Source organism: Nasonia vitripennis, chromosome 4 (genome assembly GCF_009193385.2).
Source record: "Nasonia vitripennis strain AsymCx chromosome 4, Nvit_psr_1.1, whole genome shotgun sequence".
Lineage (NCBI taxonomy): Eukaryota > Metazoa > Arthropoda > Insecta > Hymenoptera > Pteromalidae > Nasonia > Nasonia vitripennis.
In genome coordinates this window covers 287,670-310,956 of record NC_045760.1, presented here as the reverse complement: position 1 = coordinate 310,956, position 23,287 = coordinate 287,670, and the positions used below count along the sequence as shown (strand labels likewise).

At 49.2% G+C, this 23,287-nt stretch overlaps 4 protein-coding genes across 4 annotated transcripts; 3 read left to right on the top strand and 1 right to left on the bottom strand.

The window, feature by feature from the left end:
- Positions 1–79: 79 nt before the first annotated feature.
- LOC100123426 (polyribonucleotide nucleotidyltransferase 1, mitochondrial) lies at positions 80–3,573 on the top strand. The gene is made up of 6 exons (XM_016985143.2): positions 80–294; positions 512–1,429; positions 1,578–1,945; positions 2,044–2,204; positions 2,280–2,591; positions 2,661–3,573. Exons 1-6 carry the CDS (start codon positions 131–133, stop codon positions 3,048–3,050), a joined length of 2,313 nt encoding a protein of 770 aa, XP_016840632.1. The 5' UTR covers positions 80–130; the 3' UTR covers positions 3,051–3,573.
- A 187-nt stretch (positions 3,574–3,760) lies between these two features.
- LOC100123434 (eukaryotic initiation factor 4A-III) lies at positions 3,761–5,894 on the top strand. The gene is made up of 5 exons (XM_031928608.2): positions 3,761–4,077; positions 4,293–4,628; positions 4,722–4,944; positions 5,020–5,274; positions 5,364–5,894. The coding sequence occupies exons 1-5, from the start codon at positions 3,927–3,929 to the stop codon at positions 5,614–5,616; spliced, it is 1,218 nt and encodes a 405-aa protein (XP_031784468.1). The 5' UTR covers positions 3,761–3,926; the 3' UTR covers positions 5,617–5,894.
- Positions 5,895–6,059: 165 nt separating this feature from the next.
- On the top strand, positions 6,060–8,813 carry LOC100678167 (FERM domain-containing protein 8). The gene is made up of 6 exons (XM_003427533.5): positions 6,060–6,464; positions 6,953–7,390; positions 7,490–7,944; positions 8,036–8,194; positions 8,334–8,508; positions 8,605–8,813. The coding sequence occupies exons 1-6, from the start codon at positions 6,371–6,373 to the stop codon at positions 8,643–8,645; spliced, it is 1,362 nt and encodes a 453-aa protein (XP_003427581.1). The 5' UTR covers positions 6,060–6,370; the 3' UTR covers positions 8,646–8,813.
- Positions 8,298–11,667, bottom strand: LOC100123448 (dynein regulatory complex subunit 7). The gene is made up of 9 exons (XM_032599886.1): positions 11,216–11,667; positions 10,706–11,123; positions 10,380–10,637; positions 10,165–10,321; positions 10,017–10,083; positions 9,729–9,941; positions 9,433–9,654; positions 9,123–9,359; positions 8,298–9,036 (listed from the first exon to the last, which is right to left on the bottom strand). The coding sequence occupies exons 1-9, from the start codon at positions 11,288–11,290 to the stop codon at positions 8,854–8,856; spliced, it is 1,830 nt and encodes a 609-aa protein (XP_032455777.1). The 5' UTR covers positions 11,291–11,667; the 3' UTR covers positions 8,298–8,853.
- Between the last annotated feature and the right edge of the window lie 11,620 nt (positions 11,668–23,287).

The following is a 23,287-nucleotide window of genomic DNA, read 5'->3' as shown; positions in this document are numbered from 1 at the left end:
TAGATGTCGCCGCGAACGCGTATATGTATAAGTTAGAATATGATGTGTATCATTGTATAGAGGTACTAAATATATATAGGTATATGCTGAATATACAATCCGTATTGCATGCGGGAGAATACCGGTATGAATGAAAAGAATGAACATGGCAAGTTTAAGGTTACTGCACCGAAATAAATTCATTTTTTCGTGTAGTAAGCAAAGACAAATTAATAATCATGGGTCTCGAGCGAAATCACATTCAAAAACATCTTCTTCTGCGGATTCGGAGGTTGTTCTTAATTTTTCTAATGGGTAAGTTGAGTTCGCGACTGTCCGCATAACCTGCGATTGATCATTTTTAGTATATTCCAATTTTCATTTAAACGATATTTGCGAATAAGAATTCTCTAGTATGCTTTTTCCTCTTCAATATTGTCAAACATTCCCTAAAAAATTAATATTTCATTTTTTCTATTGATTTACTTATAAGTGAAATCATTTCATAATTTTATGAAATTTATTGTTTTAGAAAACACATGATATTATCAACGGGCAAGTACGCTCGCTTGGCTGATGGATGTGCTGTTGCTACTTTGGGCGATACCTCTGTTATGGTGACAACTGTTAGTAAATCACAGTCATCTGGTGTAAACTCATTTTTACCTTTAGTTGTAGACTATAGGCAAAAAGCTGCTGCAGCTGGTCGCATTCCTACAAATTTTTTTCGAAGAGAACTGGGCCATACGGAACATGAAATTTTGACTAGTAGATTAATTGACAGATCTCTGCGTCCATTATTTCCGCAAAAGTATAATTATGAGACTCAAGTAGTCTGTAACATGTTAGCCTTGGATGGAAACAACGATCCAGATGTTCTTTCAATAAATGGTGCTTCAGCTGCGTTGGCTGTATCAGATATTCCGTGGAATGGACCTGTTGGTGCTGTAAGAGTAGGTTTGATCGATAATGAAGTTTTGATTAATCCTACAAGGCGAGAAATACAACAAAGTTCATTAAATCTCATTGTAACTGCTACTCAACAAAATTTAGTTGTTATGCTTGAAGGTTCTGCAGATAACATTTTAGTGCCTGAATTAAGAAAGGCTCTGAAAGCTGGAGTTAAGGAATGCCAAATTATTGTACAAAGTATTCAGAAGCTTCAGAAAAATTTTGGCAAACCAAAAAGAACAGTAGAACCTCCAGCTGAACTTCCAGAAGAAATCGTTGAATCGATAAAGTCTCTTTCTGAAAAAAAACTTCGTAAAATATTTTCAGATTATAAACATGACAAATTATCCAGGGACAATGCTATTAATAATCTTCGCAATGAAGTATTAACAACCGTAAAGGCCAGTCACTCAGAATTAGATTCAGGACTTACATTAGAAGCTTTTTCTGAATTCAGCAAGACTCTATTTAGGTCTTTAATATTTGAAAATAACTGCAGGTATGTATGTATGAATAAACGTATATGTATTAAATATTCATAATTTGTTTTTGCTATTATTCACAACTGAAATAAGAATCAAAAAGTATTATTTAATTGCTTAATTTTGTACATTGATAATCTTAGTTTCAAAATTTATTCTGAACAGGTGTGATGGCCGAAAATATACTGATCTCAGAAATATCACATGCCAAGTGGATTTATTTAAACCTCTCCATGGTTCAGCATTATTCCAGCGAGGCCAGACGCAAGTTCTCTGTACAGTAACACTTGATTCACCAGACAGTGCCCTAAAAATGGATACTATGTCAATGTTATCGAGTGGAGTCAAAGAAAAGAATTTCTTCTTGCACTATGAATTTCCACCATACGCTACTAATGAAACTGGACGTACTGGTCCTGTAGGCAGAAGAGAGATGGGCCATGGAGCTTTAGCTGAAAGAGGATTGAGAGCTATATTACCAAAAGAATATCCATTTACCATTAGATTAACTAGTGAAGTTTTGGAATCAAATGGCATGATAATTTTTTTAATCGCTCATTTTTCCAAATTGCTATACCATTTATAAATATATTTTTTTATTTCAATGCTAATTGTACATTATTTTGTAAAGGTTCATCATCTATGGCTTCGGTATGCGGTGGTAGTTTAGCTTTGATGGATGCAGGTGTACCAATAGCAGCCCCTGCTGCTGGTGTGGCTATTGGATTAGTCACAAAATACGACAAAGATACTAAGCATATAAAAGATTATAAAATTCTAACTGATATCCTGGTAAATGAAATGTTATCTACTGTTTAAAAGTAAAAAAGTATGTACAGTTATTGATCCAGACTATTTTTATAACAGGGAATCGAAGATTATTTAGGAGACATGGACTTCAAAATAGCTGGTACAAAAAAAGGTGTTACAGCACTACAAGCTGATATAAAAATTCCAGGCCTTCCACTCAAAATTGTGATGGAAAGTCTCGAGCAGGCAACTGAAGCCAAGACTCAGATTTTAAATATAATGAACGAAGCTATATCCAAACCAAGAACTGACAAAAAAAATAATATGCCTGTCACAGAAACAATCGAAGTTCCTGCTCATCTTAGGGGAAAGCTATTGGGAATTGGCGGCACTAATATAAAAAAAATATTTTTACAAACTGGAGTTCACGTAAGATAAACTTATGTTCTTTCCTGCGAGTTTTTGTACAATATTCATCAACCTGTCTTTTTTTAACAGATAAACCAAGAAGAAGACACTAAATTCGTATTATTTGCTCCAAATGAAACTGCTATGGATGAAGCTAAAGAAACTATTAATCAATTAACGAAACAAGAACGTGAGCCCACATTGGAGTTCGGAGGAATTTATACAGCGAAAATTGTCGAAATGAAAGATATAGGCGTCATGGTCACACTCTATCCTTCGATGCCGCCAGCGTTACTTCATAACTCTCAGCTAGACCAACGAAAAGTTAATCATCCCAGTGCACTAGGTTTCGAAGTTGGCCAAGAACTGCAAGTGAAATATTTCGGTAGAGATCCAGCTTCAGGCAACATGAGATTATCGCGGAAAGTTCTCCAGACAACGAATTTGGCAAGGAAAAATTTTAGCGATTCGTCCTCGTGAAGTAACTTGCTTATTGCAGTTGCAAATTACTTCTAAATGATAAATGAAAGTGATGGATGCACAAAGTTCGTCACAGAAATGTTCATTTAAATAACGTTCTATTCTTATTGGCGAGGAATTTTCATCAACAGCTGTTCAGAAGTTGAAAATATAATATTTGTAAATACATAAATAAGATCGAAATACATATTAAGTAAACATTCTAACGCCAGTTTAGGTATTGTAAAATACTAGCTTTGTTATTGTGCATAGTTATACAATTTTTTACGAATGTTTGTAAATTACAATATTACGATAAATACGTTTTATTACTGAATTGATTTTCTTACCATATTAGTAATATTGCAACAAAGAAGTTTTATAAAAAACATGTGCACATGAGAACAAAAACCAAAGTAGTAAACCAGTTGAAAGCGGTTTCGTGCCACTTACCTAGAATTTACTTTTGTCAAAGTAGGTATTTTTAAATCTATTATATATCTATATACCATCTGTTTCCATAAAAAAAAACACTTATATTCTTTTTTTGCGCATACCTCTTACCGTTTATTTTGTAAATTCCTTATTTTAAAAATAAATAAGTGTGAGGTTTCAGGTATAAAAACGAAACTTTCCCTGCAGTATTTTTTTGTTTTTGAAAGTTTTCGTCCCCTTCTCCGGGCCCCCGCCCTCCTTTTGACTTCTTCCGGTAACCGGCTGAACCCTGTCGTCTGTCGTTCGCTATAATCTCATAGTAAATCTCAAGTTCTCCGCTAGATGGCCACGCGCTCTTTACGGATCTCGTACTGCTGTACTCTGTAGTTTCCACCTCGTAGGCGTCGTTGTTGGAGTTGGACTGTCGGAAAGAGAAAACGAAGCATTTTGTCATTAGAAAAAATGGCGGAAGGCAGGTCACGTCGCGTCCCAGCCGCACAGAATGAAGATTTGTCGAATGTTGAGTTTGAAACCAGCGAAGATGTCGAAGTCATCCCGACTTTCGACAATATGGGGCTCAGGGATGAACTTCTTCGAGGAATCTACGCTTACGGTGAGTTATTTCAACAAATTTTTGAAGCAGTTCAGTTTCTAACCTCAATGTTTGTTTTTGGGTCGTTGTTTCCGTGTTTACTGTTAGGTTTTGAATAAAGCAACTGAGACTGCAAACCTTTTAAAACGATCGTAGCGTCTTGCGCGGTGTTTTCCAAACAAATATTTTATACCAACAAAGAGCAAAAATTTATTTAATGCATACTTGATTTTTAGGTTTTGAGAAGCCATCAGCTATTCAACAACGTTCTATCAAACCCATAATGAAGGGCAGGGACGTTATTGCACAAGCACAGTCTGGTACTGGTAAAACAGCAACATTCTCAATTGCGATTTTGCAATCTCTTGACACACAGTTGCGTGAAACACAAGTTTTGGTTCTTTCACCTACGAGAGAATTGGCCACACAAATACAGAAAGTTATTCTAGCTTTGGGAGATTTCATGAATGTTCAATGCCATGCCTGCATTGGTGGTACAAATTTGGGCGAAGATATTAGAAAACTTGATTACGGACAACACGTTGTTTCAGGAACTCCTGGAAGGGTATTTGGTAAGTTGAAAAAGTGATTTTTCTTTTCACTCTTGTAAACATAAATTTTTAAATTCAAAGATGAAGATTGCTTATTTAAAAATATACTTTCAGACATGATCAAAAGAAGAGTATTACGTACAAGAGCAATCAAGATGTTAGTTCTTGATGAGTCTGATGAAATGTTAAACAAAGGTTTTAAGGAACAAATTTATGATGTCTACAGATACCTTCCACCGGCAACTCAAGTTGTATTAGTATCAGCTACATTACCTCATGAAATTCTAGAAATGACTAGTAAATTTATGACAGACCCTATTCGAATTCTCGTAAAACGGTAATTTTTATTTAACTTGCAACTTTTACTTAAAAAGCAGAGTTACGATTTTAATAACAAAAATTTGGTTTTCAGTGATGAGTTGACTTTAGAAGGAATTAAACAATTTTTCGTTGCTGTAGAACGTGAAGAATGGAAATTCGATACACTTTGTGACTTATATGATACACTCACAATCACCCAAGCAGTTATATTCTGCAACACAAAACGTAAGGTTGATTGGTTGGCAGAAAAAATGAGGGAATCCAATTTCACAGTATGTTCGATGCATGGTGACATGCCACAGAAAGAAAGAGATAATATCATGAAGGAATTCAGATCCGGTCAAAGGTATGTACTGAATATCAGTATCCTCATAAATATCATTGATAATAGAATTAATGAAATCTTAATGAATTCAATTTTTTTTTTTATTCCAGCCGAGTATTAATCACGACAGATGTATGGGCTAGGGGAATCGACGTACAACAAGTATCTCTTGTTATAAATTACGATTTACCAAACAACCGTGAGTTGTACATTCATAGAATAGGCCGTTCAGGTCGTTTCGGGCGTAAGGGTGTTTCCATCAACTTTGTAAAGAATGACGACATTAGAATTCTTAGAGATATTGAACAATATTATTCTACGCAAATAGACGAAATGCCTATGAACGTGGCTGATTTAATTTAAAACTTTTATTTTATTTCATTGAATTAATTGCGTTTAGAAATTAATTATAATTATAGTAAAATGTGGATAAGAGATAATTCTGCAATTATTTTCTAAAAATAGACTATAAATGTATAATAAAGTCGTACATTCATTGTATGCAAACCATTAACGGATTGCTAGAGCAATAGAGTTACATATAAAATTAAATTATATTTATCATTGACTTTCTATAAATGATAAAACTTAAAATTTTCTTGTAAAATAACACATTGTCAATAAAAAATCTTAACATTCATATATATGTGATTATTTATACACATTTGAAGTAGTCGTGCGCCGTCTATCCATACAATAATGGCTGATCTTCAGAAATAGCTGTGAGTTTCTACCCTCATACTGACAAAGTAGACCTAGACAGAAAAAATCAATAACCACCCCTATAGCATGCACAGCAACACAGTGTAGTGCAAGGGTTTCTTCGGTAGGTAAAGATGGTTCTGACCAAGAGACACTCGCGAGCATAGTGAAAAGTCGAGAAAAATGAAAATGTTTCATTGATCATTAGCTTTTGTAAATAAGTTGGACAGAAACAGAGCTTACTATCTGAAAATGAAGAATTGCTTGCAAAGAGCAGAGTGAATATGGGAGACCGTTCGTGGCGTAAAGTGCAATCTCGCCTAGAGACAACAATGTAAATAAGTAGAAAAATATGGCTAGCGACGGCGGAGGTTTTGTTCTTTAACTTTTTTTTCGACATTCGGAGTAAACAAATATGGAGCAGCAAGAAGACTGCGGGAGAAATTTGAGGAACCAAGTTGTCTGTCGCTTTCAGCATGATTACAAACATGATGGAGCATGCCCACCAAGTAAGATTGCTTTCTTGTTAGTTAAAAAGCTTTTTACAGAATCTGTCTTCAAACAGCACGTTAGACAACAAATTTGAATTTTTATCTATTTGCAAATTTCATCCTGTTTATTTTCTCTGCCAAAATCCTTGATTACCTATGAAATAATATATGGGCTAGTCAAGGATCAGCTGGCATACTGTACACTTCAAAGCAAAAACTTTCTAGACATACCAGTAGTGTCGGTTGTTAAATTTATTTTTCCAATTATTTTGGGAAAATCTTCTTTTTATGGATGTAACTATATTTCAAAAATTTGTTCATCTATTGATCTGCAACTGCACACTGCGAATAAAGACTATCCCTTTTCAGCATGCGAGAATTACTTTACAAATGCTAAGATTTGCATATACTTAATATGAAATGAACATGTTTTTTAATATTAAAATTATTGATCGTTTTTTGTGCTAACCAATTTGTTTATTTAATTATTCTAAATTCCACAATAGCCAAGCAACCAGTTACGCAGCAGCCTGATAGGTCAACCGTATGTATCGCTGTTTACCTCATGTCAGAAGTCTGCCTAACTATGGACATAGAGCGAAATGCAACAGCTCAGCAAATCATCAATACAGTTCAAGCGGATCCAGAATTAGCTCTAGCAAGGACACCACCATTCACTAGTAGTCAACCAGTGTTTGCTTTGTGGTTGTGCTCATCGCAGCTGGAAGTACAGCTAAGACCAAATCATAAACCACTGGACTTAGCAACAAAGTGGCCTCGATTAGTCAATAAGTATGGTTCACAGAGAAGTAGGGACAGCGACGAAGAGCCTATATTGTATTTTCGAAGAAATGTCTTTTTGTCGAGAAGGGATGAAGAGCAGATTAAGGAACCAAAAATTATGGAACTCCTTTATGCAGAGGCAAAAAAAAATGTGCTCGATGGTAAGAATGATGGAGTGTTGTCTAAGTTGCTTACTTTTAACAACAAGCCTATTAGCTGTGAGTAAGCAAAACTTCATACGAATGATTACGAAATTTCAGGAAGGTATCCCTGCGAAAGCCAGGCGCGCTATGCGAGCCTAGGTGCTCTACAAGCTCGTATCGAGCTAGGCCCTTACAACGTTCAGGCCCACACGTTAGCCTTCTTTCGCAAGCACCGGGGTCGCTTTCTGCCGCACCACTACAACTCGCCTTCGCTGCTGTTAGGTCTAGGCTTTGGCCTGGGCCTCGTAGGAGGAAAGGGCGCGCCCGAGGCTCGACTACTCGAACAGTACAAGCGCATACCCAATCACTCGGGCACAAACACGAACCCGCGCAAGCTCGTGAGAAAGTATCTCGAGTTTTGCTGGGGACTTCCCTGCTACGGGGCCGCCTTCTTTCAGGGTCAGATCGAGAGGCCTGTCCGAGGCTTGGCCTCTTGGATCACAAATCGCGACCTGCCGGTACTCATCGCGATAAATACCATTGGCGTGTACATAGTCGACGATGCACAATGTGTGAGTTTCAATATGTTGCGCTACGCTATAATAGGTATATCTTCGGTCCTCAAATGAAGTAATAATGATCGATAAAAATAAAATTTTGCAGAGTCTGTTGTTGGGATTGAGGTATTCAGAGTTGAATTGGGAAATGGCCAAGCCTTCTGACGAGGGCAATCCAGATTGCTTGCCTTGCTTGTTTCTCCAATTCCCCGTGCGAGAAAACGGTGCACGTGTATATAAAATACTACAAGTATTCTCAAGACAAGTGAGCATTTTATTCGATCGTTGTGTGTTAATTATATTAATGCAATTGAAATATTTTTCTACTAACAAAATAATGTATAAAATAAGTGAAATTAGATCAAGACTACTATCGCAAAATTAAAATTTTTGGTGATTTTCAGGCAATAATGATGGACACGCTGATATCTGGTTTTGCCGAAGAAAGCAGACAAAGCGAAGCAGCCGATGAAATTGTAAATGCTAACAACAGATTACAAGATAATTCAATGTTGTCAAACGTTGGGAGTTTCACAAATAAGCTTAGTAAATTCACCCTTGCTACGTTCGACGACGAAGGTAACTTGATGGATGAAATGCATATTCTGAGTTAAGACTAGATCGCAGAAAGCCTCGGTATATATATATACTTTAATGGTTTAAAATTATTTTTAGGCCATTGCATTGGTCAAATGGGTTCGTGGTCCTTTCAGTAGCCGTTCGCTCCTGCGAGTCCCTCAACTCACATGACATCACATAACATAATAACTGTCGAAAAATTAGAGCCAAAACCTACATTTTTATAAAAACTCATATTCTGTACAAAAATCTATCAAGCGTCATTCATTGTTCAATGAAATAAATAGACGATCCTTTTACACGTACGAATGTATTATTCACTGCATTTCTGACCCCGTCTTGTTTTTACTCGTCATAGAGAATGGAGATTCGCCGATTTTGCTGCAAAACTTCGAGGAGATTGCGATACCGAGGCGGAACTAGCTCGCGGTGTCGATTCAGTCGTAACTCCAGAGCACGTAGTTTGAGGTTCATTTCATTGGCGTTTTCCAGGAGCTGCTCTTTGTCTTCCTTGCTCAGAGATTCCGTCTGCAACGAGTTAAAACAAAAAAAATATTTCAATAAATCAAGTTGCTTTTCAGTACAACGATATATATTATCCACACGCAATTTACTCGAGTCAAAATAGATTGGAGATTTTCCAGCTCGTCGCTGCATTTCTCAAATTCTCGCAGAATTCCATTCGCTCTTTCCGCGGCATTTCGTTTAAAGTCCTCAATACAATCGTTCCTAATTTGCAGAGCTTGCTTCTTAGTCAGATATTTCAAATCTCCGAGTCTTGCCAAATACGGACTCAGGAAATCGACGTCTTTTTCAATCTCGCGTTGACTTTGAGCCCTTATCTTTTCCTCCTGAAAAATGATTTAGCAAAAAAGGAATTTCAGTAGAAATATTTGTAAATTACTAATCATACTTGACGCGTACCATGTCGATTAATCCAGCTCGAGCTTCTTGATTCCTGATGGGGTCGAATATCGATACCTTTAATTTAGGCTCCGAATACTCAGTCGCTCTGATTTGCAGGAAATCGAATAACTCAGACTCAGCATTTCGTACTTCTACAATTGAAGCGTCTTCTTTGATCAACTGTTTCTCCAATTCGTCGATCAAATCATCAAAGTCCTCGGGAGAAGCCATCGGGTCGGGCTAAAAGCAATAAATTTAAGTGACTCGCAATTCGAAAGTATTTGGAAGGAATCCACGAAGCTGGAAATATTTACATCGTAACCGTGAGTCATTTCTGGTAAGAAAACGAGGCGATCTCCCCTTTCTGTTACGGGAGGTTTGATGAAAGTTCTGGTAGCCTGTGTATATTGACCTTCACTATAATGATACGTTAGACGTATTTCGTTCTCCACACAATCAAATTCACGTATAGCTACGTCTTTGCTGGCAGGAACCGCTTCATTTCTAAAGAACTTTTCCTCTATTTTCTGGAAATGAAACCGTTTGGCACGGGCCGATTAGTTGAAAATGTTAAATCTACTCTTACGTCGCAAATGACTCACCAAAATCATTCTGTAATGAATGTCATTTTGAGCATTATCTTCGTTAAAAGATGAGTACTCGACGCGGCTAGAATATAAGGTTATCATGTTAGTAGTTATTTATCAAGCGCATATTTTGAAACGTTGACTCAATCGCTTGGCGGATTACCGATGGTACAGGCGGTCGTCGCGACGCTTGTACTCCTGAGAAGCGTAGAGTGGATGCATTTTGATGCAAGACAATTCGTCGAATCTTTTGCTACCATAAAACTGCAGCGTTCTTTCTTCGTCAACGACGCCTTTGCCATGTATAAAATACCGATGAACTAAAAAAGGAGCTGCATATTAGTCTCATTTGCGATCTTCCTTATGTATCGATGTCACCTTTGCAAGCATCCGGTCGACCTTTGCCGTAATAATCAGTGGCGCTTTCTTTCTTCAGGTCCTTCTCCGCTCTCTCGAGGTTGTCGCAGCGATTTTGAAATTTCTCGTACACGTAGATCGGCATCTTGTACTCGTAGTCCTCGTACTTGGTAACGGATTCGATCAAACCATCAGGACGCAGATAAGGGGCGAAAAGCTCGACTCTGCATTTCTTGTAGTGAATGGTCTTGCGGCCATTCGGGTAGCGTTGCTCGTAATCTGAATAATCGGAAAAAAAGAAATAAACGAGCGAAGCTGCGATCGAGAACCGATGGCAGGACTCCTACCTGCATAGGCTACTTGTACTTTGTCCACGTACGAAGCTGGCATGACCATGTGATATTGCCTGCGCACGTTGACTTCCTGGTCCTCGTCGTCGTCGACGTTTCGCATCTCCCTCGGTTCGCCGGCCAGCAGATGTTCCCAGAGTCTGACGTCCCTGAGGTCCCAGTCGAGCTTGGCGCACGCCTCGGTGCAGTCCTGCATGTTCACCCAGTAGTTGCGGTTGTTCCAGAGGCTCTCGATGCCCAGGTAAACGTTGGCGGTCTCGAGCTCGCGCGGCGACCGGGGCACTCCGGTGGCCGGTTCAATGAACAGAGCCTCGCTGACTTGGGCTCCGCGAGGGCCAACGCCTCCGGGAAGAAGAGCCACCCAGGCATGGATCCGCTGGCCGAACTGACGGTCGGCGGTGGGCCTCTCCAACTCCTGGGGAGGGAAGAGTTAGGATCAGCGAGTCCGGAAGAACGCGGCGAAAGCCTGACCGCATCGTGGCTGTTCTACTGAATTCGGTTGATTACCACGATCATCCGCTGACGCCGATCTTCCTCCAGCTCGATCTCCTTCGCGGCCTGTCTTCGCTCTCGGTCTTCCATCTCCTCCAGGAATTTACTCTTGAAATCCGGCGGCGATCTTGGCCTGTACTTGGACGTGTCGAGTTTCGGCGGCTCGGGAGCCGGTTCCTCGGCTCGCGGCAGGTAAGGGCATACCTGACGCGTCTGATCGCAGAGCGTCTGCTCGCGCGACGCATAGCCGCTGACCACATAGGCGTTGTAGCCCAGTCCCAGGAGAAGACTGACCAAGAAAGTCGCTAGCTCGAAGCTGTTTCCTCGGCGAGTGCGCAAGAGGTGAGTTGGCGAGTACAGGTGATCAGGCTGCAACGGGCGAGAGAAGATTTTGCCTCAATGAAATCGAATGACGGCCCTGCAGCAATGCAGATTCATCGTATAGAGAAATCGCGCGATTATGCGCGTATACGCGGTCTGACGCGGGCGTCTCCGCCGGTACGTTTGCTTTCCTACCCACAGAGGGTTTCTCCGAATCTCGAATGAGTAGGGGTGCAGAGGAACTCGATTTTCAAAGGGATTACCGACCGTGAGAGGTGCTGGCTGGCTGAGCAGTTTTCCACGGCTCGGGGGGCAAACTACCGACCGAGAAAGTCGCTGGCCATCGACCGAGGCGCGTATCGCCGGTCGGTAAGCCGAAGAGTTCCTTTCGGGCCGCAGCGATGTCGCCGAGTCCTGCGCACAGCCCCGAGGTCGTTTCGTCGGAAACACCAGCTGACGCGGTGACGGCAGGAGCGGAGCTAGGTAGGTACACACTGTATACACAGAAAACAATAATACCTGGCGTGCGCGCGCGTAGTACGTAGCTCGGCCAGTAGCGAGTCGGTGCGTATCCGCCGCCCACGCCGAGCTCCACGAGCGTCGACGTCTACATCATACTCGGGCGGGAAGGGAACACGTGCCGGGAACGCTTGCGCGCAACTGTCTGCACGATGTAGTGCACCTGTGCGTGTGAATACGCGGCTGCGGTATGCACGTAGCCGGCCGGCGAAGCCGAGTTGAATGAAATTACATAATATAAGAGTATATCTCACTCGACTTTCCCTCTCTCCCGCGCCCCACCAGCGCGGCCGGCCGCCGCCGACTCCTCAGGAGGGGCGGCGGAGTGGTAGGAAAAAGAGGCAGACTTGTATACTGCCTGCGAAATTCCGGCCGCGGCCGGGGGAGGGAGAAAGAAGAGGCGAGCGAACGGAAGATGACATTGACATTGAAAAGCTGGCGAGTGCGCGCGCGGCTATTATATACGTACATACGACATAGGAGAGGGAGAGTAAGTGCAGCTCAGACGGAGCGAGACGCGGAGAAATAGATATACGGAAAGAGGGAGGGCTGCGGCACTCGCACTGCGCGGATATGGATTTAGCCGAACTCTGCTGCGCTACGCGGCGCCCCCCTCCGACGCAGACAATGTGTACGCACGCGGTAAACACACATTTCTCTTTCGCGGAAATACAGGTCACACACGCGCAGAGGAGAGAGAGAGAGAGAGAGAGAGAGTGGGCGGCGCCGCCGCTAGCAGTAGTAGGAACGGAGTAGCACGTGCGTGCCGAGGATCAGCTGATCGGGCGATCACCCGTTTTCCGACTGTGCGCGTTATGTATATGTACGTGCGCGCGACCGTCTGACACTCTGACCCTCGCGGCTCGCTACTACTCGGCTTTTGGCTTTTTCCGCACCGCGGCGCGCCGAAAAAACCAAATGAGGCCGCTTCGAACCTTCGAGTTCCGGAGTTCACTGGGTCTGCGGGTTAAGCGGGAGTCGCTGGTTTAGCGAAAAGTGAAAAGCCGCGGAAAAAGACGACGAGTGGCTCTGTGCAGGGGTGCAGGCACTTTTCAATCGAGCCCCTATCTGCGGATAATTCCAGCCCCCCCGATAGAGAGAGGCGGAGCGAGGAAAGAAGGAAAGAAAGAAGGAAAGAAAGAAGGAAAAAAGGGAGGGATTTTCGGAGCGTAACGAGGAGCCGAAAGGTGTCAGCCCGGTCCTTCTCCTTTTTCCGCAAAAGCACGCAGCGCTATAGGTATGGACTGGAGCTCGGCTGGCCGGCGGGTGGGTGGGTGGGTGGCTCATCGCGTTCGCTCGCTCGCTCGCTCGCTCGCACTATATAGCCCCTCGTCAACCTCATTCCGGCGGCGTTCGCGAGCAGCGCCGGCGACCCCTTCGACCGTCAGCCACGTGGGACAGAGAAGGAGAGAGACGTGTGAGCGGCGTATATAGCTATAGAGCGCAGGCCGCGGCGCTCGAAGGCGCGACGAGGGTGTGAGGGAGCAGAGAACGCCGAGCGAGAGAGAGAGCGCGCGGAGAAGAGAAGCGCGGCAGCTGCGGGGACAGTGGCGCTCAACCAGTCGGCCGGGGTTCTCCGCTCGCGAATCGCGAGTCTCGAGAAAGGAAGCCGGAGCTCGAAAAACTCGGAAACCACGAGACGCGCACACAGCAGCAACAGCTCAGCCACGCGAGATAAAGCTTTTCGGGTCGCCCTCGCCTCTCCAGTGCCGCAGCGCGCATCGAGGTCGTTATCTGCGGACGCGGCCAGAGGCCTAAATCAGGGACGATCGCGGTGGCAGCGGCCGCGGCACGAGGAGAGACGGAGCCGAGGGGCGCTGGTGCGGCTGGGCACATAGCGTCGCTATCTCTGAGTATGCGAAGCGCTATTTGGCGCGCTCCCGACGTACCTAGTACCCGGTATTACCAGATACCAGATAGCGCGAGCCTCCGCCTCCTCCTCGCTCCCGCTGCGCACGTATAGCCATACCTAGCCATACCTAGCCATACCTAGCCATACCTAGCCGCGCACGTCTCGGGGACACAGGAGCAAAAATATACGCGCAGCGGCTCTCTACGTGTGCGCCGCTGGCTGGCTGCAGGCACACCAATGCCGCGCGATATTCATGCGAGTATGCATATTCATGCACGTGCGCGGCGCCGCTGCAGCGAGTATTATTAGCGCGATGCGGGCGAGATAAAGAACTTTCGATGCCGGGATTTTTTCCTCCCGGTAACAGGTGTACAAGCCCCGACGACGCGATCCTCTCCGCGGCGCTATTAGGCTATTAGGCGTTTATTAATATGCGCGGCCGGAGCCAACGCGTATTTCGGGGGCGCCAGGCGGCGCACATTGAATTATGCTCGCGGCTCGGGTATCGACGCCGGCGTGCCGCGAGCTCCTCTCAGACATCAAAAGTCCTCGAGTCTTCCCCTGCGAATTGGACGCATGTGCGCGCAATGAGCCGTGGGCAGCGCTCGCTTTGACGCGCGCCGCCCCGTACCGCTGAGTATTTTAAATTATTTTAAATTCGCGCCTTACTTCTCGGCGGCGGCGGCGGCGGCGGCGGCGGCGAAAGAATGCAACCCTTGCATTTGCCGGGCTCGGCTCGGTAAAATATTTATCAGCACAGCAGCGGGTCGCGCACAAAGGCCGATTTCCAATCACGCGCGACCGTAATTGGCGCAGTAACGCCTACCTCGCTAGACAAAGGAAGAAAAACGAGGCGCTGCACGCGCGCGCTCTCTCCCTCGATAACAATCGAAATGGTCGAAACGCGATTATTTTCCATCGCTCCCCCTCGGCGAGTCGCACGTGCATAATAAATACGCGGCCGGAGCGCGCGCCGTCATTCCGCGAAAATGACGTCGCAATTATGCGCGGGGGATCATTGAATCGCGAGCGCGATCGATTTTTTGCGATTGATTGCAGGCTCGGGGCTCGGCTCGGCTTCTCAAAAGTGAAGGGCTGCGGGCGGAGGAGCTGTAGTTGTCTGCGCCGAGAGTGGTGATTCGTCGACGGCTATCGGGGCAATTTGTTTAATTTTCTTGCGAAAAAATGATCGATTCGAGCCACGTCCTCGGCGGAAATTCGATAAGCCTTTCCGCCCCACAGCCCCCCGTTTTCGCAGCCGGTACGGTCCAGCGGCAGCGTCCCTTTGACCCTCCACGTACACACACACACACACACACACACACAGAATAAGAGCCCGAGCAAACTGCAGCGGCGGCGGCGCGAGGAGAAAGCCGCGCGAGCGCGCCCCCGTTGTCCAGCGGAGCGAGGCCTTTCGGCTCGATTAGCGCAAAGTCTCCAGCCTCGGAAATCGAAAATTGCGCTCGCGCGCCCTTTCTTCTGCCGTGCCCATCTAGGCTGCTGCACACGCGAGTGTGTGCAGTCGGGGGAGCCGCGGCTGCCGCTTAATGACGCGCTCGCTCTGTTTGTGCATGTGCGCGCACAGAAGGGCGCGTCAACTTTTCGCCTCCATTGTCCTGCTCCGCGTCGCCGTGCACGTATCGATTCTCCCCCGGAGCCGCGCTTTCCCTTTTCCGCGCGAGGCTCGACGCGTTTTTCCTTCGGCACCGACGGATTAGCAGCGCCGTTTTCGTCATCACCGCCGAACGGTCTCGGGGATCGATCCGCGAATTTAAGTGCTGCCAAGGTCGGTAAACGCGGAGGGTGAAAGTTTGACGGCGCGCGAATAATTTGTAACGATAACGCTTGCATCGAAACTGAATTACTCGGCGTTTAACGGTCTGAGGAGCGCGAAACAGGTGGCACGTTAATGCGGCCCCTCATCTCGCAATCAACTTTCGGCGGATTGGCAGAAGTTTCGGGAAGCGCGCCGACGAACGAATTAAAGAAGATACAGCCAGAGCAGCCGTATCGGAGCCTCGCTACTCCGGAGACCCTCTAACCTATTAACATCCATATCGCGATAACAGATACACGTGTACGCTGTATATCGCCCCCCTCGACGCGCCGGCTCGTTTCTCTTTCTCTCCGTCCGCCCACGCGAGGAGTGCCCGCTCTATAGAGCCATTAACGAATCGCGTCGAAAGTTGCCTACTTCGGTCCTATGGAAGATCACTAACGCAGCTTTAACAAAAGGAAAATTAATCGAAGCTCGCAAATTTATGCACCCCCGAAATCATCGCGAGGAGCTGAGCAGCAATTACGTTTGATGCGCGTGTATCGGCTTAAGGCGGCCCGAATGGCAGCTCGTAAAAGCCTTGAAAAGTTTGCGCCCGCGCGAAACGGCTCCTAAAGCTCTCTCGTGTCGCGTACGTGCCTGAAATCGTCCGTAAAACTCGAGCGATGCGGCCGGCGGAACTAACGACTCTCGCTCTAGCTAGAGCGCGCGCCCGCAGTTTCAATCGCGCGACATCATACTTGCACCTCGAGACCGCACCGAATTGATCCGCTAATTGCTTTTCCCGAAGCGCGCGCAGGCTGACTTTTCAGCCCGACCAAAATCCATCAGCCCGGCGGTATCTATTATGATCCATCCTATGAAAAAGTCGGGCCGGGCGCATAAAGGCTTCCGCGGCGGCGCGTCTGGGTGGCAAGAGCGAGGGCGCTTTGATAAGTCCCGGTGTCGCGTGCGCTGGCGGCGGTGTCATATTGCGCCTTTGATGTCGCAGCGTGTCCCATTGTGCGGAACCGAGTCCGATCGCCGAGTGACATACGGCGCGGGCGGTCTCCGGAGACACGGGGCTTAGCGGCAAATTGGCTGCAAACAATTAGGCATACAACTTTTTCGGCGAAGATCTGATTCTTATTATTGGACAGCCGATCCGCAGCGGCAGAGTGCATCGGGCGAGCGCGGGGATAGAGGATCGCGAGCGCCTCGCATATCGGCCTCCGGTCGGAGGGTGGAGAGCGTCGCTAGTCGCTGTAGCGCGACGAGGAGGGTCGGGGGGAGGGTCGGGGGGAGGCGGAGGAGGGCATTGCACAGGTCGGCGCTCGGCGAGCTTCTCCCTCGCTCGCTGATTACGAGCGCGCGCGCGCGCGCCCGCTAGGATGCCGCCGCCTCGGCGCTCCGGATAGCGAATATCCGCAATGTCCTCTATCTCCGCGCGCTGGCCTCTCGCCATTCTCCTGGCCGCGCTCCCGTCTCTCTGTGCAGTGGCAGCCACATACACTGAACCGAGCCGCACGCCTCGCCGGAATGGGATGGCTCTCGGCGATGCAGCCGGGATATAGCGCCCCTCGCTTGCTCTCTTGATTGCAGCGCCGCAGAGACTCGGCTCGAAGCCGCGCGTAGACGCTGCAGCTGCCGGCCGTCGCGGGGCAATTAGTGCGCGGGCCACTCCGCCGTAACCTGATTACCGAGCGCGCCTAAAACTGTAATCGGCCGCGAGAGGAGCGCCGGAAACGAGGAAGCGCCCGTACGCAAATCAGGACGAGGAGGGATTGGATGCACTTTGCGCTCGCGATAAAAAAACAAAAGCCCGGCTGTATCGCGCGCTCGCGGCCGAGAGAGCAATCTCCATCCATCTGACGCGGAGGGAGGGAGCGCAGAGAGCGCAGAGAGCGCAGAGAGCGCAGAGAACGCAGAGACTCCATCCCCCCGGGGGGTTAGTTAGGGGTGGTATATCGACGGCCGGCGTCGCGAGGACGCCTATACTTAGTGCCGCTGGGCGCGAACCAGCAGCCGTCGACCCCGAGCTCGCTCGCTCGCCGCGTCGCCTTTTTCCTCGCTCCGTCCTCCTTCCCGCGAGCGAGACGGAGATAGAGAGCCAGCCTTCGCCCGGCTGCCTCGGGCAAAGGGGTTGGCTGCTGCCGCGCTGCAGCTCTCGCGTTAGCTATTCGCGCGAGACTCCCTCGCTCTGTGTGCGCCGCCGCCAGGCGTCCCTTTGCCGTGTGCGCTGCCTATATATATATACACGCTCTGTCTCTCTCGCTCTCTACGTGCACGGCGCCGAGCGGAGCGAGAGAGAAAGCCGAGTGGCCTCGCCGGATTGATGCAGCCAGCGCCGCGAATTCTCCTTTTTCCGTCCCCTCGTCCCCGAAAAAAAAGACGAGCTTCCGGAGCGGAACGCGACTCTTCATCCAAGCCGATCCAGCGATATCGAAAAATGCCAACGAAAATCCGGAGCGCACAGCATCGGGCCCTTAAAGTCCGACATGATGCACGAGTGCGCGCAGGTGAAAGGGAAAGCGCCGCGATAACAAATGACGAATAATAATCGCGGCGGCCAGCCGGAAGATGAATATGTAGGTGAGTGGGATACGCGAACGCGCGCGCGCGCGCGCGCAGATAAGTCAATCGAGAATCGTTCGAGAACAAACGAGGTGTAAATACGGCCGCATTACTGCCTACAAAAAGCAAGCAACGCGAGTAAAGCCTGCAGACGCTGCAACAATGAGGGAAGCTCGAGCGACGGCTACGGCCATAATCAGCGAGCGAGACGGGGATACCGCGCGAAAAGGGGGAAAAAGAGCGGAGAATCCGGTTTGCCGCGCGTAATCGAATTAAGCGCTCTCGCTTCTTCCTCCTCTTCTGCTTCTTCTTGAATTGTCGGAATAACGAACGACTCGAGTCGATGAAGAATCGATAGCGTTGGCTGCATTATAGCTGGCGAAGCAGCGCCGTCCAATCCGCGGAAGATGAAATCGGCGAAAGTAAAGCGGAGCCGAGTCCGCCCGTTCGGAAACGCACGTGCGCGCGAACGAGCATCAGGGAAGCGCCGGGGGGCGCGTAAATCAAGGGATAGTAGACCCCCCCCCCCTCCGGCTTTTATGAGACTGACGTCATCGCCAGCTCGTTATACCCACGCGACTGCTGTGCGCGAAGCCTGACGTCACGGGCGTATATTTAACGCCTCGTCCGGCGGCGACTACGTAGCACAGGCGACTGTTGACCCGTCCATCAGGCGCAATCTAGCATCGGTTTTTCTCGGTGGCTCTGAAAGGAGACGGAAGTCGGCCAAGCGGCCCGGAGATTATCGCGCGATCGGCGCACTCGAGAGACTTTGCGTCGTGTATCCGCGAGCTTTTGTGCCGCACGTGCGAGCGAGCGAGAGCGCGCGCGCCCCCGTCGCTGCATGTATTTTTAATTATCGATCGCGAGTGGCGCGGCGCGCTCTCCTCGGATTATCTTTAGCCCTTTTTTGTTCGTGACGCGAGCCGGCTCTGCGTGTTTTTGTCTCTCGGAGCTCGGCTTTTTTCCTCCACTGCGCGAGAGTGCGCTCGGCGGAGGATTAATTCGATTTGCGAGTGTATTAGCCCCCTCGAGGCGGCATTGTTTTTCCCATACATAACAACAGCGCTAGAAGCGCGATCGAGCGACACTTTTGCAGCGCGGCTGAATTTGAGGAAAATCGAGGAAGCGCCGCGGCGGAGGAAAGGAGGAGGCCGTGGAAAAAGAGAAAGAGGCGGCCGAGAGGGCGAGGGAGAGGAGCGCCGGAGAAACGCGAGACGCCGGCGAGGAGAAGCCCGAGAGGGAAAATCGCGCGATCGATCCAAGTGGATTAGGGACCGCGCACGATCCACCGTCAGCTCCGCGGAAAGAGCGCGAGCCGCTGCTCTCGATGCATCGAGATTCGAGGGAGCCGAGCAGCGAGGTCCGCGCCTCGGCGCACACATGCGCGCGCTGCTGCCGCTTAATTCGAGTAGCGCTGCGCGCGCGGGGGCCGCGGCCATAATTAAATCCGCTTTCTCCCTTCCGGCGGGGGAAGAAAGCGAGAGAGAGAGAGAGAGAGAGAGAGAGACGGATTACAGTCGAACGCCGCCGCGCGCCGCCTTTGTGCGTAATCCCTTCATTGTCGAGGGATCGATGGGCCGGCTCTGCGTGCGTGCACTGCTGCGCTTTGCAGTGCGGAGTGACCGTCGATTCGCACGCCCGGCCGACTGCGCTGTTTGCGAGGCGGTTGGCCTCGAGTCCGCTGCGTAGTAGGCGTCTCCACGCATATCTCCAAGCTACGACTCTGCGCGCATCTCCGAACGCGGGGCCAGCGGCCTGAGAAAACAGGCGCGTTGCAGAGAAGAGCAGAGACGGTCCTTCATTGATTGCTTTTCCTCCTCTAGCCAATTGCGCGCGCGCGCGCGCGCGGGAGTCTGGCTGTCGCCGAGAGCGAGGGAGGGAGTCGCTACTTGCGCTTTTAATTATGGGGCCGGAGAGCCGCGCTCGCGCGGACAAGCTTAATTAACCGGGTGATAAATCGCGAAGGCGCGAGACGCGAGACGCGAGACGGAACGGGGGATTCCGGCGGATAACGCGCGCGGCTATCGAGCGGGCGCAAGTATGCCGATGAGAGCACGGCAGATTTCGGAAATGCCCAGCGCGCTCGGCCGAAATTCCGCGCGGCCTCTCCGAAAAATCGATAGCGGCCGCGCGCGCGCGAGCGCCTGGCAACGCCGAAAAAACTGGCAGCGCCGACCCGGGGCCAAGTGGCTAAAACAAAGATAAGAGAGAGAGAGAGAGAGAGCCGCGTCCGAGAAAGAATAGGTTAATAAATAAGGATCGCCCGTCTCGCGCTCGTTTATCCGCGGCCGATTCCGGGAAGGGAGCTCCCAACTCTCGGCGGCGTGGCGCGCACCGGAAGAGAGAGGCCTCGGAGAATTCGACCTTCCAATCTTCCAGCAGGCAGCGAGACCGCGGGCGACTCGTGCTCTCTCTCTATACTACACGCTCGTGCGTCGACAGATGCGGGCGAGAGAGAAAGGGGCGGTGGATTTTCGCCGGCGCGGCGAATGTGAAATATCGCCCCGGGGCGAGAGCGCGCCAACGAGGGAAAACCGCTCGCTCCTTGGCTGCACAAGGATGTTTTTTCAGCTTGCTTTTGGGGAAAACACGGCTTCCCCTGATTAGTTTTCCCGAGACTCGGACTTTTCCAGCGCGCCGATTTCCCAACCTCCGCGTGCGTCGGAGTAAAAATTACCGACGGATCGCGTAATTGACCGCGCGAGGAGCCGCGAAAAACCCTTGCGTGTACGCATGAAATAAATTACGCATGAGTAATTAACTGTTGATTGCGAGTGCTCGAGGGGAGAAATTCGCAACAGCTATTACAGAGCGAATTCTGCGGCTTTCGGCCCCGACATAATATAGCACACCGCCCCCGCGCGCGCAGTTTGTCGGCGGCGTCTTGGCCCGCTTGCGTTTCAACGACTTTCCTCCTCGGCGTCGGCTGCGAAAAATCTTCGACATAATAGAGCACTTTTCGAATTTGCGTAATTAGAAATTCGGTGAGGCTCGCCGAACTGAACAAGCAAAAGGAGGAACGAGTTCGGTTGCACATGCGGTTCAGATGCCGGACATGCAGCGAGTCTATTACCTAGATAACGCGTGTTTATTCTGTGCGCGAGTCGATTCGATTCCGCACGCACACGCGGCGGCTCAATTATCGCGATTGATTTTCATCGGCCACCTTATGATCCCGCGATGTGTTTATGCGGTTGGGCGCTCTGCCGATTGCAGGAAAAAAGTCGAGCCTGCCATCGGGCCGGCAATTTCTCGCGGCCGGCTTTTATTGGCTCCCGGCGCTCGCTCTCGAGCTTTCTAATTAAAAGTCCGTAGGAGAAGCGGCGGTGGCTGCGACATTCGGGACGATATAAATCTCGGGCGCTCGCGCGCCTATTCTCCTTTTTTCGTATGCTGCGCCTCGGCTCGCATCGATTTTCGAGCTGCCGTGCCCGGGGAGTAGAGCGCGGAGTGAGAGGCGGCTGCGGCAGCAAGGTCGGACGCGCTGCATGCGTCGAGCCGTGCTTTCCTCGGATTTGCGTTTCCTGCGGGAGACGACGGAATGGCTGGACGGCGGCTTTCTCTCCCGACTCCGGTTGTGCCTAGAAAGGCATCCTCAAAATCAGCGGGTAAGCCGAGAGGGAAAGTAAGGAACACGAGAGAGGCGAGTATTAGCGCGAGTGCGGACAAGAAAGTTGGCGCTTCGTTAAAAAGTTGGATGGCCAAGGTAGAAGAAGGCTCGTGTCCGTGTGTGCGCGCGTGTGCGCGCGTGTGCGAGGGCGAACGAAACGGAAAGTGGGAGGGAGAGAGAGAGAGAGAAGCGCGCAAGTTTGTCGGAGGTGCATTATCCGGGCATTTCCGGCTGAATGGCAAGTCGAGCGGGTAAAATCGTCTTTCGAATTCGCTGCTCTCGTGGAAACGGCGAGAGGGAGGAAGAGGCCGGAAGGGGGAATAGCTGGAGAGCGCGCTGTTACCATTATTATAACTTGATGCGACGTGACGTAATGGGAGTCGGAGCCGTATGAATGGGCATAGAGAGCGAGAAGCAGAAGCAGCAACAAGTTGCCACTAAAAACTGCGGGAGAGTGAGTTCGTGAGTCGAGTTCTGTCTTTCTCTCGCTCGGCGCTCGTTACACCTCTGTATGTACTTCTTCCTTGCCCGTGCGTGCGCGCGCGCGCGTGTGTAACTGTGGTAACTGGTATAGTACCCCCTTTGCTGTATACACCTCAGCGGCGCACAGAGACGGATACGCTGCCGCTCCATACACGTGCCGCTGCAGCCCGTTATAAACCCCCCGGCTTTTAAAGTATGCTTTTTAAAGCGGAGCTCTCGCTCCTCTCGCTTTTATCTCTCTCCGCTGCTGCCCTACTGCGCACCTCGAGCGGCTCGATCATTCGGAGATACTTCTTTTTCTCGAAACAAGGAGAAAACAACTCTGAATCGGTCGTCATTGGGCCGACAAAATCGATTCGCAGCAAGCATTAGGGCGGCGATCGCTCGTTAGCCGCGGGGAGCCGGGGAAACGGGGAAAATAAGGGAGCTCCTCGCGCGCATTGCAAACTGCTCCCGTCGTAGGCGACTGCATCGATCGAGCTGCATCGAGAGCGCGTACGCCGAGGCCCAGTGTGTCCGAAGGCGCTCCGCAGCTGATGAGATTTCGCCGAGGCGCTGCTGATCGAGCCGGGGCTCTCGAGGTTCGCCCTTTGGCCGCGACGCGTTAATCAAGGCGTCCGCGAGATCGAAGATCGAATATCGCGCGACGATTCAATTTCCGGAGAGCCGCGCGCCGCCGTTTTCTCGAATTTCGCGCAGCCAGCGGCGTTCCTCCGCATAATCCAGGCGGCGCGTTTCGCGCAAATATACGCGGCGGCGCTGGTGGCGGGCCTCTCCTGCGCGCAGATAGCGAACTCTGCGTTCGCAGAGGCGATTACGTCTATATAGCACAGTGGCGGCGGCGTACGAGCTATAGGTATGCATGCGGGAGCCGCAGCCGGCGCTGTTGGACTCTGCAGGTCCGATAAACCGCCCACTCGCGCTATAGCTATCTTGGAAAGCGATGCGCTGGAGGAGCAGGAGGAGGAG